General features: G+C 59.4%; 5 protein-coding genes across 5 annotated transcripts; 2 read left to right on the forward strand and 3 right to left on the reverse strand.

The window, feature by feature from the left end:
- On the forward strand, positions 1–1,143 carry GGTG_01550 (hypothetical protein). The gene has a single exon (XM_009219317.1). The coding sequence runs from the start codon at positions 349–351 to the stop codon at positions 904–906; it is 558 nt and encodes a 185-aa protein (XP_009217581.1). The 5' UTR covers positions 1–348; the 3' UTR covers positions 907–1,143.
- Positions 960–4,952, reverse strand: GGTG_01551 (pH-response regulator protein palF/RIM8). The gene is made up of 2 exons (XM_009219318.1): positions 3,425–4,952; positions 960–3,326 (listed from the first exon to the last, which is right to left on the reverse strand). Exons 1-2 carry the CDS (start codon positions 3,890–3,892, stop codon positions 1,329–1,331), a joined length of 2,466 nt encoding a protein of 821 aa, XP_009217582.1. The 5' UTR covers positions 3,893–4,952; the 3' UTR covers positions 960–1,328.
- Positions 4,953–6,245: 1,293 nt separating this feature from the next.
- On the reverse strand, positions 6,246–6,419 carry GGTG_01552 (hypothetical protein; the record flags this gene model as incomplete). The annotated part of the gene is made up of 1 exon (XM_009219319.1): positions 6,246–6,419. The coding sequence occupies one exon, from the start codon at positions 6,417–6,419 to the stop codon at positions 6,246–6,248; it is 174 nt and encodes a 57-aa protein (XP_009217583.1).
- Positions 6,420–6,933: 514 nt separating this feature from the next.
- GGTG_01553 (hypothetical protein) lies at positions 6,934–8,397 on the reverse strand. Its single transcript, XM_009219320.1, has 2 exons — positions 7,834–8,397; positions 6,934–7,770 (listed from the first exon to the last, which is right to left on the reverse strand). The coding sequence occupies exons 1-2, from the start codon at positions 8,099–8,101 to the stop codon at positions 7,157–7,159; spliced, it is 882 nt and encodes a 293-aa protein (XP_009217584.1). The 5' UTR covers positions 8,102–8,397; the 3' UTR covers positions 6,934–7,156.
- Positions 8,398–8,813: 416 nt separating this feature from the next.
- On the forward strand, positions 8,814–12,481 carry GGTG_01554 (hypothetical protein). Its single transcript, XM_009219321.1, has one exon. The coding sequence runs from the start codon at positions 8,886–8,888 to the stop codon at positions 12,354–12,356; it is 3,471 nt and encodes a 1,156-aa protein (XP_009217585.1). The 5' UTR covers positions 8,814–8,885; the 3' UTR covers positions 12,357–12,481.
- The last annotated feature ends 659 nt before the right edge of the window (positions 12,482–13,140 follow it).

Here is a 13,140-nt window from a genome sequence, read left to right on the forward strand (position 1 = left end):
GCCACCTGGCAGTCCGTCGGCCCCGCCGCCCTCCCGCCGGCCGACGCCGCGTCGCTCGAGTTCCGCGACGTCGAGGCCTTCTCCGCCGACCGCGCCGTCGTCCTCTCCGTCGGCGAGGGCGGCAGCTCCCGCGTCTACGCCACGACCGACGCCGGCGGCGGCAACAGCAACAACGCCTGGCGCCTGGCCTTCACCAACGATGAGCCCCGCGCCTTCTTCAACTGCCTCGCCTTCGCGTCCGCCTCGCGCGGCTTCGCCGTCAGCGACCCCGTCGACGGCCGCCTGCGCCTGGTCGAGACGTCGGACGGCGGCGAGTCCTGGACCCTCGTCGACCACACCGCCGGCGGCATGCCCGAGACCTGGCCGGGCGAGGCCGGCTTCGCCGCCAGCGGCACCTGCCTGACCGCCTCTGCCGACGGGCGCGCCCTGTTCGCCGCCACGGGCGGCGTGGCCGGCCGGCCCGGCCGCGTCTTCCGCAACGGGGGCGACGACGACGGCGCCCGCCGCCGATGGGAGGCCTTCAACACCACCATCCCGGGCGCCGCGGGCGGGGGCGTCTTCTCGGTGCAGTTCCGGTCCGCCGACGGCGCCGGCGTCGCCGTGGGCGGCGACTACACCCGCCCCGGCGCGGCCGACGGCACCGCATCCTTCTCGACCGACGGCGGCCGCGTCTGGCAGGCCTCAGTCGTATTCCCCGGCGGCTACCGCTCCGCCGTCTCGTGGGTCCCCGGCCGCTGCGGCGTCGCCGTCGCCGTGGGGCCTACCGGCTCCGACGTCACGTACGACGGGGGCCGGACCTGGAAGACGTTTGACAACGGCTCCTTTGACGCTGTCCAGTGCGTGCCTGGCGGGGTCTGCTGGGCCTCTGGGCAGCAGGGACGTGCCGCTCGTCTGTTATTGTCATAACCGGCCTTGCCATTCCCAAGAAGATGCGGAAAAGATGAGATTGAACGCCCCGCGCTGCTGTGAAGCAGCCGACGCAATTAAATACAATACTGTCCAGTGCGCCCTAGATACGTAGGTGGTAGATACATATCTAGGTAGCAGCTCGGGTTTATGTACTTCCTCATTCATATATAGACAACGTGCCCAGGTATATCCCCGCCCATAAAAATCCATCACGTTAATCAAGGCGAGCAAACCAACCAACTCCCAGAATGCTCCATAAAATGGGCATGAGTATGCATGCGCTGCGCCAACCCGCTTAGAAAGAACCGCTCTCCCTTTTGTTTATGAAGAACCCAAACCCCATGCTAAAACCAGATTTTGGACATATTCGCACCGCGGACTAAGAAATGCAAACCAAACATGTGACACAATCCATGAAACTATCGTTGGTATCGCGGCAGAGGCTCGACAGGCGCCGTCGCCGCACGCGCCAGGGGCAGGCCATGATGATGGCCAGAGTGACTCGCGAATGCGCGCTCGTGGTAGGTGTATGATGAGCCGTAGTCCAACTCGTCGTCCTCCGCGAACATTGGCGCAGACGGCCCGAGCTCCAGTTCCAGCACCGGAGCCGTGGCGCTGATGGGCGGAGCCGATGGCCCCGCGTCATAGTCTTCTGGGAATTCCGGTGGTGCGCTTGCTTCGGCAAGCAGTCGCTGGCGTTCTCGTTCCAGCTTGTCTTCGCCCGAACCAGACGCCGCACCTGGCTCCAAGTCTTCCAGCGTCGGCGCGCTCGGCCCCGAAGGTACCGATACGTCTTGCCTGTGACTCTGGTCCTCGACATCGTACAGATCATCCTCCGCGGGCGCAGCGGCAGCAGCAGGCGCCGCTGAGGAGGAGGACTCCGCGGCAGATGGCTGGCTCGGTAGAAGTCTTTGCTCTGCGCGCCGTATCCGCTCCTTTTCCGAAAGTCCCGCCTCGACTGGCACATTCGGGGGCGGTATGTAGACAGGGGCTGGATGTGATTGCGCGTTCCGGGCCGTGTAGTGCGGACTCGGTGCGTATTCGTCGATGATTGGCGGTGCCATGCCATCGCCGTCCCGGTAATTAGAGTACCTCTCATCCTCCACCTCATCCTCCGCAGTCCTCCGCTTTTCGTCTGACCCGTAAACAACTGCCACCATCGGCTGGGGTGACAGCGATGGGGTCTCGTAGGCTTGTTCGCGCTCCAGCTTAGGTCGAAGCGAACCCCGAGGTCTTTGTCGACTAGAGTCCAACGTGCCGACAGGCACTTCGAAAACCACGGATATAACACCCTTCTGCCTCCGGAGCTGGTCCGTGTCGATGATACTGGCACCCCATTGCCCCATAGTCATGCTCGAGCCGTGTTCGTACGGATTCCTGACGGCAGCAACCGGGGCAGGCGCCCCAGACGGGCCGCCCTGGCCAGACTGGATCTGGCTGGCGAGCTTGCCACCCAGATCGACTATAACTTCCAATTGGTATTTGAAGCTGATGAGCTCCCCTGGAACCCCCTTGATTGTTGGAAACACGTCCTCGGGCACCCTGACCGAGATGGTGACGCTCGCCTCGAGGGACACCGGATCGATTATCAGGGGGCCAAATGCTTGCGACAGGTCTTTGCGGAAAACACTGCATGAGCCGGCTGACGACAGCGACAGCCCACTCAGTCCCGTCTTGGACCGCGGGAAGTACTCCTCCTTCTCGAGCCGACGGATCTCTTCCTTAGACAGGTCAGTGAAGAGAGATATTGGCGGTGCCGAGTCGATCCTGCCTTGTCTGTACAATGTCGCAATGACTCCGTGGACGCTCTTTATCCTCTTAATGTGGTGGACGCACACTTTGACGGGGATGAAGTCGCCAGGCAAGAAACCACCCTTGAGCATCTCGATGCTGGCAGTGATGGTCTTCTCGTCTGGCGTAGGGGTCCTCGCTCCTACCTGAGAGCCGGCCGACGAGGAACTCGTCACAGGGTCGCTGACTCTGTACCCGGCACCCGTACTGCCACTCATCATGGTTTCAGCGCTCACTTCGCTGGTCATATCCGGGATATCAACGCGGGTTGGACTTCGGGGAACAGAGCGCGATTCCTGCCCTGCAGCCTCATGGGCAGCCATCACAGATCCATCGGCGACGCTTTCCGGCCCCCTGGACGATTTCAAGTCTGACTGCGCGGCATCGTTCGTGTCTGAGACGGCGATAGACCCCCTGTCATGGCCCGGTGGTCTGTCGGGCCGTCTCCTCCTTGGCCCTTTCGATATCGGTTCGAGGGAGATGGTGCGCGGGCGCGGAAGCGGGAGAGTGCCAATATCGACCTGCTCGACAAGGCAGACTTTGCGCTCGCAAGTGATAGTAGGTGATATGGTGTTGGGTCGTGTCAATGTGGCCGTGATAAGATATGATATTGTGCCCCGCTCGAACTATACACCATCATGTTAATTCGAAGCCACGAATTGCCCACCCCGGAGGATCGAGGCTGAGCTTGGCAAATTTTATGCGAGGAAGAAAGGGGGCGTACATCTATGCTGCTTGGAAGACCCTTGGAAGGGAATACGAGATCAAAGTTAAATTCGTAGCGCCCCGCCTCGAGTTTGCCGTCGGCGCTGAGAACCTGCTCGTCCTGGAAAAGCGACGCGTGGCCATTTCCAAAATATCGTATCCGGCCGGTTATTCCCGACTCGACCAGGGCAGGATTAACGGGAGGGTCTTGAGAAGCGTTGGGACTCTTGAAAACCTTGACGAAGCCGTGGAGAGTGACAGTGAGGTGTGTGATGCGGATCGGCTTGAGGACCGTCAAGAAGACAGCACCAGTGACGTGGTCTCCTGCGGCGTACTTTCGGTGCGGCTCGGCGGGGCGGATGTAGAAATCGTTCAGGTGGCGTGTTCGTGAGCGGGAGAGCAGGGATATGCGGGAGAAGAAGGAGCGGCCAGAGGGCGTGTCTTCGAGCGACGGAGGACGGTGGCGTGATGCCGAGTTGGCGCCCATCTATGCTGCACTGGGCCCGGACGACGCCCCTGGGTTGCTGTGAGGTTGTCCCGGCGGGGGGCCGGTGAGTCTGGGCTTCGCTTGGCTGCAGGCCACAATGATGGACGGGGACGTCTTGGGAGACGAGGCGACCCGGGCGGGGCGGTGTCGGCGTCGAGGGCGTGTATGATGGCATGCGGCCGACCCGCCGATCGACGACGTGTCGGGGTCCGCGCGGGGAGGAGGCAGTGGCCAACAGCGGCAAGAGGGCGGAGTTGCGCGTGGAATGGGCAGCAAAATGCACCAAACATACAAGGCCTCGAGGCCGCGCGCCGGACAACAGGTATTACGGGATGCGCAGCGGCGACGTAGGAGGCAGAACGCGGAGACGGGTAAAGTGGTGTCGTGTCGTGTCGATGTCGTACAGGGTCAAGAGAGGAGAAAAAGAGAATAGGACAAACGAAAACTCGAGAAAATCAATATAGAATAAACAGCCACAAGAACTCCTGGCGCGTCATGGATCGAGTTAGGTCACGTAGGTCGAGGACACATCGGTGTGCTGATGGGGTAGTGCAGGCGCTTGAGGTGTACCGTCGTTGTTGCGTCGTCGTCGAGAATGACGACTCTGCAAGTGGCCAAGGAAGGCAGCGGCAGATGCCGATTAGCCGACGAGGGAGTGGCGTTGGATGCGGCGTGCTACTCGATCGCACAGTAGCGGAGGGAGAGCAGCGGTGGTGGCGGGATAGTGGCGACGGCGACAGGCGGGTGGGCGGGCGGGTGGTAGTGCGTCCTCGGCCGCGGGCAGACAGGCTGGCTGGCGGCCGTCGTCGTGTCGGCGCGGCAGAAGCGCAGGGCAGGCAGGTCGAGCGAGGTCGGGATCGGAATCTTCAGGCACAGCTCACGATGGGTATCTCAATCGCAGTGGAACAGCGCCGGAGCAGCAGACAAGGGCGAGTCGTGGCGAATGAATGGCTCGTGGCAGCATCGATGCACGCCAAGCCAAAATAGGAGGGCGACGAAGCTTGGCCTGCCAAGAGGTCTTGTTTTCGGGAACGGGGGGGACAGAGTGTTTGGAAATTATGGTGGAGGACTCTAGGAGGGGAGAGGGGACTGGGCTCGAAAAAGGGGGGCGGGGCCGGTTGGGGGAGATAAAACGCGGGCACGGTGGTTCGTAACAGCAGCAGGCGCAGCGGCTGCAGGGCCATCCATACCGCAGGCACAGGGCCTAAGCCATTTTGTGTACCGTGTACGTTAGTCCGTATGCGGCAATGTCGGCCCAGTGGCCTACACTGAACAAGCATGGGGTCCGCGATGCCCACGCGGCAGGCAGCATTGCCACGATCGCAGATGCAAGAGCATGGATCCGACGGATCCCAGGTGGGTTCCATCCATTCTGCAGACACTTTTGTTAGTGAGTGTGGTGAGTGGGTGGGAAGAGAAAGCAGCCTCTGCAGCGTCTGCCCACACTTCCCATCATGGCCTTCCCTGTTTCTGCACTGTATCAACCCTGGTACGCGTAATCCCCTAATCCTTTGGTTTTTTTTCTCTCTATTTCTCCCGCCACCAAAACTGCGCCATGCTGCGTAATATTGCATTTCCATGCTCCATGCTTGTCTAGCTGGGAAAGCAGACGCATCACGCTGTCCAGAACATGGGAAATGGCATTCTCCTGAGCGTCAGCCCATATTGGCGCTGCCATCACCAGCAGCAAGCCATCAAGGATCAAGGCAGACGGTGACCTTTCGTCTGTCCAAGGCCAATGGCGACGGGCGGTCACGAGAGTTTCGTTTCATCCCGAAAACTGCCTACAGGTTCCAGGGATCACAAACACTAGTGCGGTGGATCCTTCCTAATTAAGCTACGTACCCAGATACATTTTTCACCATAGAAAATCCCGCCAAATCGATGTATCGCTACCCGATCGAGCAGCTCTTATCCACAGCATATCACCCCCAGACTGACGGGGGCACAGAGCGCGAACCAAGAAGTACAACAGTATTTACGCTGCGCAGTTACCTTCGCACAGGAAGATTGGCCGGACCACCTCCCCGCCTGCCAGCTGGCGCTGAATAGCCGACCCTCCACGGTGACGGGGTTTGGCCCGAACAGATTGTTATCGGGGTTTGACGTCGACCCACTAACAGCACAACGCTAAGAATTGGTAGGTTCGCAGGCCGCGACCATTCGATGTGTGGGTTTGGGTTAAGCCTGACCAATCATTTTTAGCGGCCTTTGTTCTTGGAAATCCACATGGCCGAGGTCAAGCCAGTCTGGCCCGCCGCCCGTCCTCCTTATGGAGGCCAGAGGCGCCGACACTCCCGTCCTTGTGACGGTTGCCGGACTCTCTCCGAGTAAAGAGTGCGGCTGGGCGCGTTCAGTTGTTTTCCCACGGACATTTGAGCCCTCTAATCTGCCACTTATCAGCCGGCGGGTGGGGCTGCTTCCGAGCGCCGTCACGGCCACCACCTAGGAAAGCCGCGCGCTCCGGCTGTCGCGCCCGGTCGTCTCCAAGTTCCACGCGCCCGGGCTCCACCGACCCTCCGTCCATTTCCAACTTTCGCTGACCACTCTCGCGGCACTCCGTGCACTCCTTCTCAATCCAAGAGCAGTCGCTAGAGCGGCGGGACGAGAAAGCCTAATTTAGCCACTCTCTCTAGTTTTCGGCACCATCTGGCGCAGCAGGCCCCAATGGCACAACGGATGCTTGTCACCATACTGTGCGCCCGCCCGCCCAAGACTCCTGGGAGGTTGTGAGGTCCCCCTACCCTCCCAGACCGCTGGAGCTTCCCCAGATCCGCCTGCCTAGCAGAGGCGTGTTCGTTGTTGACATCACACTAGTAGGCGCAACGGGGTTACTTGTATGAGGGACCGGGCACACACGACGACTGCGCGCTGACCAATTGGCCGGGAATGGCCCCGCGTCTTGGTGTCGTCGAATATCGTAATAATGCCGAGATTAAGTTACCGCTCCCGGCAGGCTTCAGCTAGTAGGCTTCTTTTTCTCGCTACCGTAACGAGAGTCAGCAGGCTAGACGTGTATATAGTTTCATCTGGTAGTCGCTAGCACGTTTGATAACCCCAGGGAGGTGAGAGTGGGACAGCACTCGCTACAAGACGATAAATAAACCTAGTTTAGCCTAACATGACCTAGCCGCCCTCCAACGATTCCCCTTCAATATGGTCATCGTGAAAGTTGGAATTGCTGTGGAATCCGCCGGCTCCCGTCCGTGTTACAGTCTCCATGTTCCGCATCCCCCCAATCGTGGTGGGGGTCGTCCGGTTTTATTATCGCCTGTTGACGCCAACAAAGCCCAGGAACTCATTCCTAGTCTTCTCCTTCTTCTCGAAACAGCCTAGCACGCAGCTAGTGATAGTTGTCGCCGTCGACTTCTCCACGCCCCGCATCACCATACATAGATGACTCGATTCCATGACCACGGCTACACCCTGCGGTTGGAGCACTTCCATAATGGCGTTTGCAACCTCCTTGGTCAGTCTCTCCTGGATTTGCAGGCGCCGGCTGAACATTTCGGCGATTCGGGACAGCTTCGAAATGCCGATGACGGAGTGGTATGGGATGTAGCCGATGTGCATCTTCCCCGTGAACGGTACCATGTGGTGCTCGCACATGCTGAAAATCTCAATGTCCTTGACAACGACCATCTCGTTGTGCCCCTCGTGGAAGATGGCGTCGTTGACAACGTTTCGGACGTTCTGCTGATAGCCGTTCGTAAAGTACATGATTGCATTGGCGTATCGTTTCGGGGTATCGAGGAGGCCCGGTCGATCGGGGTTTTCGCCGACGCATTCGAGGATGGTCCGCACCGCACCGCGCATCTTGGCGAGTCGTTCTGCGCCTTGCTCGGGAGACTCTTCAAGTCTTGCCCGAGTTCCGATGCCTAAACAGGAACAATTTCAAGTCGCTGCCGTGGAGGAGCTGGAAAAGCACAAGTAAGACGTACTAGGCCGACTCAAACCATCAAAGTCTATCATCGGAGTCGGCGATCTCGTCTCCTTTCCATCCGATTTCAACACCTTTGTGGGCCTCGAGGATTCCGGCTCATCCCTCGGGTCTCTGGCAGCCTTGCCCATGCGATGTCGCCGCTTCGTTCGGTCGCTGGCGTCGTCCCTACGGGACTCGTCCTTCCTCCTTGTCGCTTCCCTGCCTAATTCCGCAACATCACCGTTCTGGGGCTTCCCATCACTGTTAATCGACGGAGTGGGCGACATTCTGGGTTCTTCGATCTTTCGGCCCAGGTCGGATGATATAATAACAATTAAGCCACTCCGGGGGAAGTTTAATTAAGTGTTAACAGCATCGGCTGGGGGAGCTCGTAGTTTGCTTCGTTGGAGAAGTCTCCGCTGCTGTACTGCACTGGCGACCAAGAAGCCGATCTTATTGCAATTTCCAGCCTCTGCGCATTGGCTTGCCTAAGTAGGCGGCTGCAGCTTACTGCCACCGCCATTAAAGACTCCTGCACCTTGGCAGTCTTGATACTCTGGTTGGTTCTGTAGGCATATCTATCAAAGTCGATACGGTAGCGTTGGGATGCCGGACGGCCCTTCTGACCGGCGCCTCTCGCATTGGGCGTTTCGGGTTTTCGTTCCCCTCACTGACGCGGCTGGCCCACCGGCCTCACTAACGCGGCAGGCCCACCGGCCTCACTAACGCGGCAGGCCCACCGGCCTCGTTAACGCGGCTGGCCCACCGGCACCGGCCCCACTAACGCGGCATGCACTTTCCGGTACGCCCGGCCAGTTAGTCCAGTGAACGGATTCGTCTCGTTGCAGCGGAGAGCCGGACCGACTAACGCTACATGGTAGAAATGCCCAATCCATGGACCCCACCAGGAAAGCTCACCCATCATTCTCCTGTTCTGGCGTACATATATGCTGGCCAAGGCTACCTGGCAATTGCAGCCGTAACTCTCACCCAGCTCCTCGATCACGCGTGGTCTGACCGCCTGGCTGTCCCACTGATACTAGCGCGAGATACACAACGTGCTGAAGGGACATGACCACTCTCGACTCTCTAAAGCGGGCCCTTGGGCAGAAAGCCGCGGCGACGGTGGCGTCCCCGAAGCAGTCGTTGTCTGATTCACAATACAGCGCTGGCTTCGATATCTTGACTCGGGGCTCGGGCTGGATGACGTACCGGGACTTCATTATTCCTCAACTATCTCAGCTGCTTGAGCCACTCTTCAACTCGCGCGCTCATGTCTCTGCTCTAGAAATCGGACCCGGCCCGAAGAGCATATTTGGATATCTGCCCGGCCATCTGAGACGGAAGTTCGGGAGATACGCTGCATTTGAGCCTAACGGCTTGTTTGCTACAAGATTGGAAGAATGGCTTCGCTCTACATCGGGGACGGAGTCCCCACTACCCTGTCTGGAAAGACCGCCCGACATCCATCGAAGCCCTTTCGTTCTGGACAGCAATACAGGAAGCGGTACCGGTACGGGCGCGAGCGACGAAGACGAAAAATTCGACATCATCCTGTTCTGCCACAGCATGTACGGCATGAAGCCCAAACGAAAGTTCATCGAACGGGCGCTGGACATGCTTATTGAGCGGCCAGAAGGCGGAATGGTGGTAGTTTTCCACCGCGAAGGGACTCTGGATCTCGACGGCTTGGTGTGCCACCGAACGGCTTCTTTCCCCACCGGGGCCGTTTGTGTGGCAAATGACGACGAGGTATTGGACTATTTTACCCCTTTCATCGCGGGGTTCGTCATGCAGGATATGGACGTCGACAAAACTCTCCGAGTTGAGTGGCGCGAGGTGTGCCGCGCCTTGGGTCGTCGTGAGGAAACCCATCCAGACCATCTCTTGTTCAGCTCGCCGAACGTCATGGCTACCTTTACCCAACATGCGACCAGGTTGCCGGAGCTGATAGTGCAGGTGCCATTGGGGAAGAGGGACAAGACGGTTAAAAACCGGCAGGCTCGCCTCCACCGTCCCGCTTCGATTATCAGGCCGACCGAGGTTCGACATGTCCAGCAGTGCGTTCGATGGGCTCTGAAGCACGGGGTCAACCTGACTGTCGTCGGTGGAGGCCACAGCGGCCACTGTCTCTGGCCCAATGTTGTCTCTATCGAAATGAGCGCCTTCGACCAGGTACACATTCTCGGGGAAGATGGAGGAGGGTCCGGTTCCAATTCCGGTCCCTTGGTCGTCGCCGAGGCCGGCTCCAAGACCGGGGATATCGTTCAAAAGACCATGGCGGCGGGCCTAACAGTGCCCCTGGGATCCCGCCCAAGTGTCGGCGCGGGGTTGTGGCTTCAGGGCGGCATTGGCCACCTGACTAGGTTGCACGGGCTCACGTGTGACGCCATCATCGGTGCCGTGATGGTCAGCGTCGACTCTGGCCGGGTCCTCTGCCTTGGCAGTGTACCAAGTCAACACTGCCCGATTGGTGCCGTCCGCCCGGAAAACGAAATCGATCTATTGTGGGCGATAAAAGGCGCCGGGACCAACGTTGGCATCGTGATCAGCGTTACGTTCAAGGCTTACGAGGCTCCGACCTACTCGGTTCGAAACTGGGTTGTTCCGCTCGCCGACAGACTCGAGGCACGGCTCAGGCTCAGCAATTTTGACGAGTTCATCGCCAGGAAGCTCCCCGGGAATCGTTCTGCAGACGCGTATCTGTACTGGGACACCGGCCGGCTGCATCTTGGCGTGACTCTGTTCGAATCTTCCACGACAAGGCCTACTATCGAAACCCCGACGCCCACACCCACACCTACGGCCGTGGGTACAAATTTGGGACTAGAAGACAATTTCAAGGCTATGGACGGCGTTGGTGTGTTCGAGGCCGAGATGTACATGTCTGGGATGCACGGAGGGCACGGCGGCGGCAAGACCTCCGCGTTCAAGCGGTGTTTATTCTTGAAACATATCGGAGCGGTTCGCATCGCCGACATCTTGGTGGCCGCCGTTGAAAGCCGTCCATCGCCACTGTGCTATCTCCATCTGCTGCAAGGTGGCGGAGCGGTCGGCGAAGTGGGGGCTGAGGTCACTGCCTTTGGCTGCCGAGAGTGGGAGTTTGCCTGCGTGATTACTGGTGTCTGGCCCCGCGATCAAGATGGAACGGAAGCCGCTCGGGCTGCCGTGTCGTGGGTTTACGACGTCGCCATGGACTTATTGCCCCTGAGTTGCGGAGCTTACGGCGCCGACCTCGGGCCGGACCCTAGAGACGCCGCGCTGGCGGCCAAGGCTTTTGGACCAAACCGGCCGCGCCTAGCCCGTGTGAAACACAAGGCGGACCCGCACAATGTGCTGGCTTACGCCTGCCCACTCCCGAAAGCGCCGACGGAACAGAAGCTCATCGTTCTTGTCACGGGAGAAAGCTGCGCCGGCAAAGACTATTGCGCCGACATCTGGGTCTCCGTGTTCACTACATGTACCCATAAAGGTCTCTCGGCGCGCGCAGTCAGCATTAGCGATGCGATCAAGCGAGAATATGCCGCGGCTACTCATGCCGACATAAATCGCCTGCTTCGGGACCGGGCGTACAAGGAGCAACACCGGCCGGCGTTGGATACATTTTTCCGCGCTCAGGTACGGCAACGACCTCGGCTGCCAGAGGAGCATTTTCTGGATGTGGTACATGCCGCCGTGGATGTCGACGTACTGTTAGTTACGGGGATGAGAGACGAAGCGCCGGTTGCAGCCTTGTCGCATTTGGTGCCAGACAGCAGACTGCTCGAAGTTCGCGTCAATGCTAGCGAAGAGACACGGCGAGTTCGGCGAGGATGCCACGGCGGTGATGTCGATGGCGACGACAACATAAACGGCAACAATGCCTTGGACTACCACCCCAGTCTCATCTTCGACAACGGCACGACCGGAGACGAGTCGGCAAAAAGATTCGCTGAACAGTACCTGATTCCTTTTTTTCACGAGGACTTGCAGCGACTGGCCAACATGGTGCGCTCGATACCCAGCTTTCCACACCCGGGTATCGAGTTCCGCCATGTACTCGGCATCTCTCAGCAGCCGGGTGGGCTGGCCCTGTGCGCGTCTTTGCTACGAACTCATTTCACCGGTGACTGGGCTAAAGTCGATGCGGTGGCGTGTTGCGAGGCCGGCGGCTTTGTCTTTGCATCGGCGTTGGCATCGCGGGTTGATGTACCCTTGGCGCTGATTCGTCGGGCCGGCAAACTCCCCCCACCTACTGTTTCCACCGTCAAGTCCCCATCAAATATCTCATCTTTGGCATCCAACGATCCAAAGAATAGGTACGAGATAGGCCGAGATTTGATTCCCAGAGGCGCGTCGGTGGTGGTGGTGGACGATGTGCTTGCCACCGGGGAGACGCTTTGTGCGGTCCTACGGCTATTAGATGAAGCTGGTATCGGTGCCGAGGACGTCAGCATCATGGTCGTGGCCGAGTTCCCATTTCATCGTGGGCGGGCACTGCTGCGCCAGCGTGGTTTTGGCAGAATCAACATTCAGAGCCTTTTAGTTTTTGCTGGTGCTTAGGAAAGGGTGTACGGCCGCTTCCTCTGGCACTCGACGTTAATGCTTATAGGCGCTAGGAGCACTGTACCCGGCAGTATGCCGACGAATCGAATTTTTTTCGTCGTTTCCGACGCGAGTAAAATCCCGGCCGGCGGCCCGAAATGCGGCACGGTATCGGCGCGACTTTGTAGCCTGGATGCGCCTTGACACGACGTCAATCGCGGGTTGGCTTTACTATGGGGGGCACGATGCACCCGCACCCCACAAAACCCTTTTGTTTACCCTTCACCGTGATAACTTCATCCATGACACTAGCCGCAACACCAACCACTTCTTGTGGGGGCGGTGATAGCGTGGGGTAGGATGGCGCTAGGCGGACGGGGTATAGGGGGGTGCGTTGGGCCGGACCTTGTGGTGTCAGCACCCTCGCTGGTTCTGCTGCAACCGGTCTCACATCGTCTTCGCCACTAGTTTGCCCGTTTAGTACCTTTACGATGCCATTACGTGCGGCAGCTGCCCGCGAAACTGGATGACAACGAACTGCCGTCACCATCACAGTTTGTATGTGCCAGCCGGGAACGCGTTATGGCTGGCAAGCCGAGCTAAATCACCCACACTCGACCGCGGTCTCAGCAGCGTGGCGTCCGGACCCGCTTCCGACGCCGGCGGTGACGACGAGGACGTCTCTGTCCCCGGCTGGAGCACGAGCAGCGTCTCGAGCGACTGGATGGAGCGCCAGGACCGGCAGCGTCGGCAGAAGGCGGCCCGCCCCTCGCCATCGTGCTAGCACCACCACGCCTTACTT

The sequence above is a fragment of the Gaeumannomyces tritici genome (genome assembly GCF_000145635.1).
Source record: "Gaeumannomyces tritici R3-111a-1 unplaced genomic scaffold supercont2.1, whole genome shotgun sequence".
Taxonomy (NCBI): Eukaryota; Fungi; Ascomycota; class Sordariomycetes; order Magnaporthales; family Magnaporthaceae; genus Gaeumannomyces; species Gaeumannomyces tritici.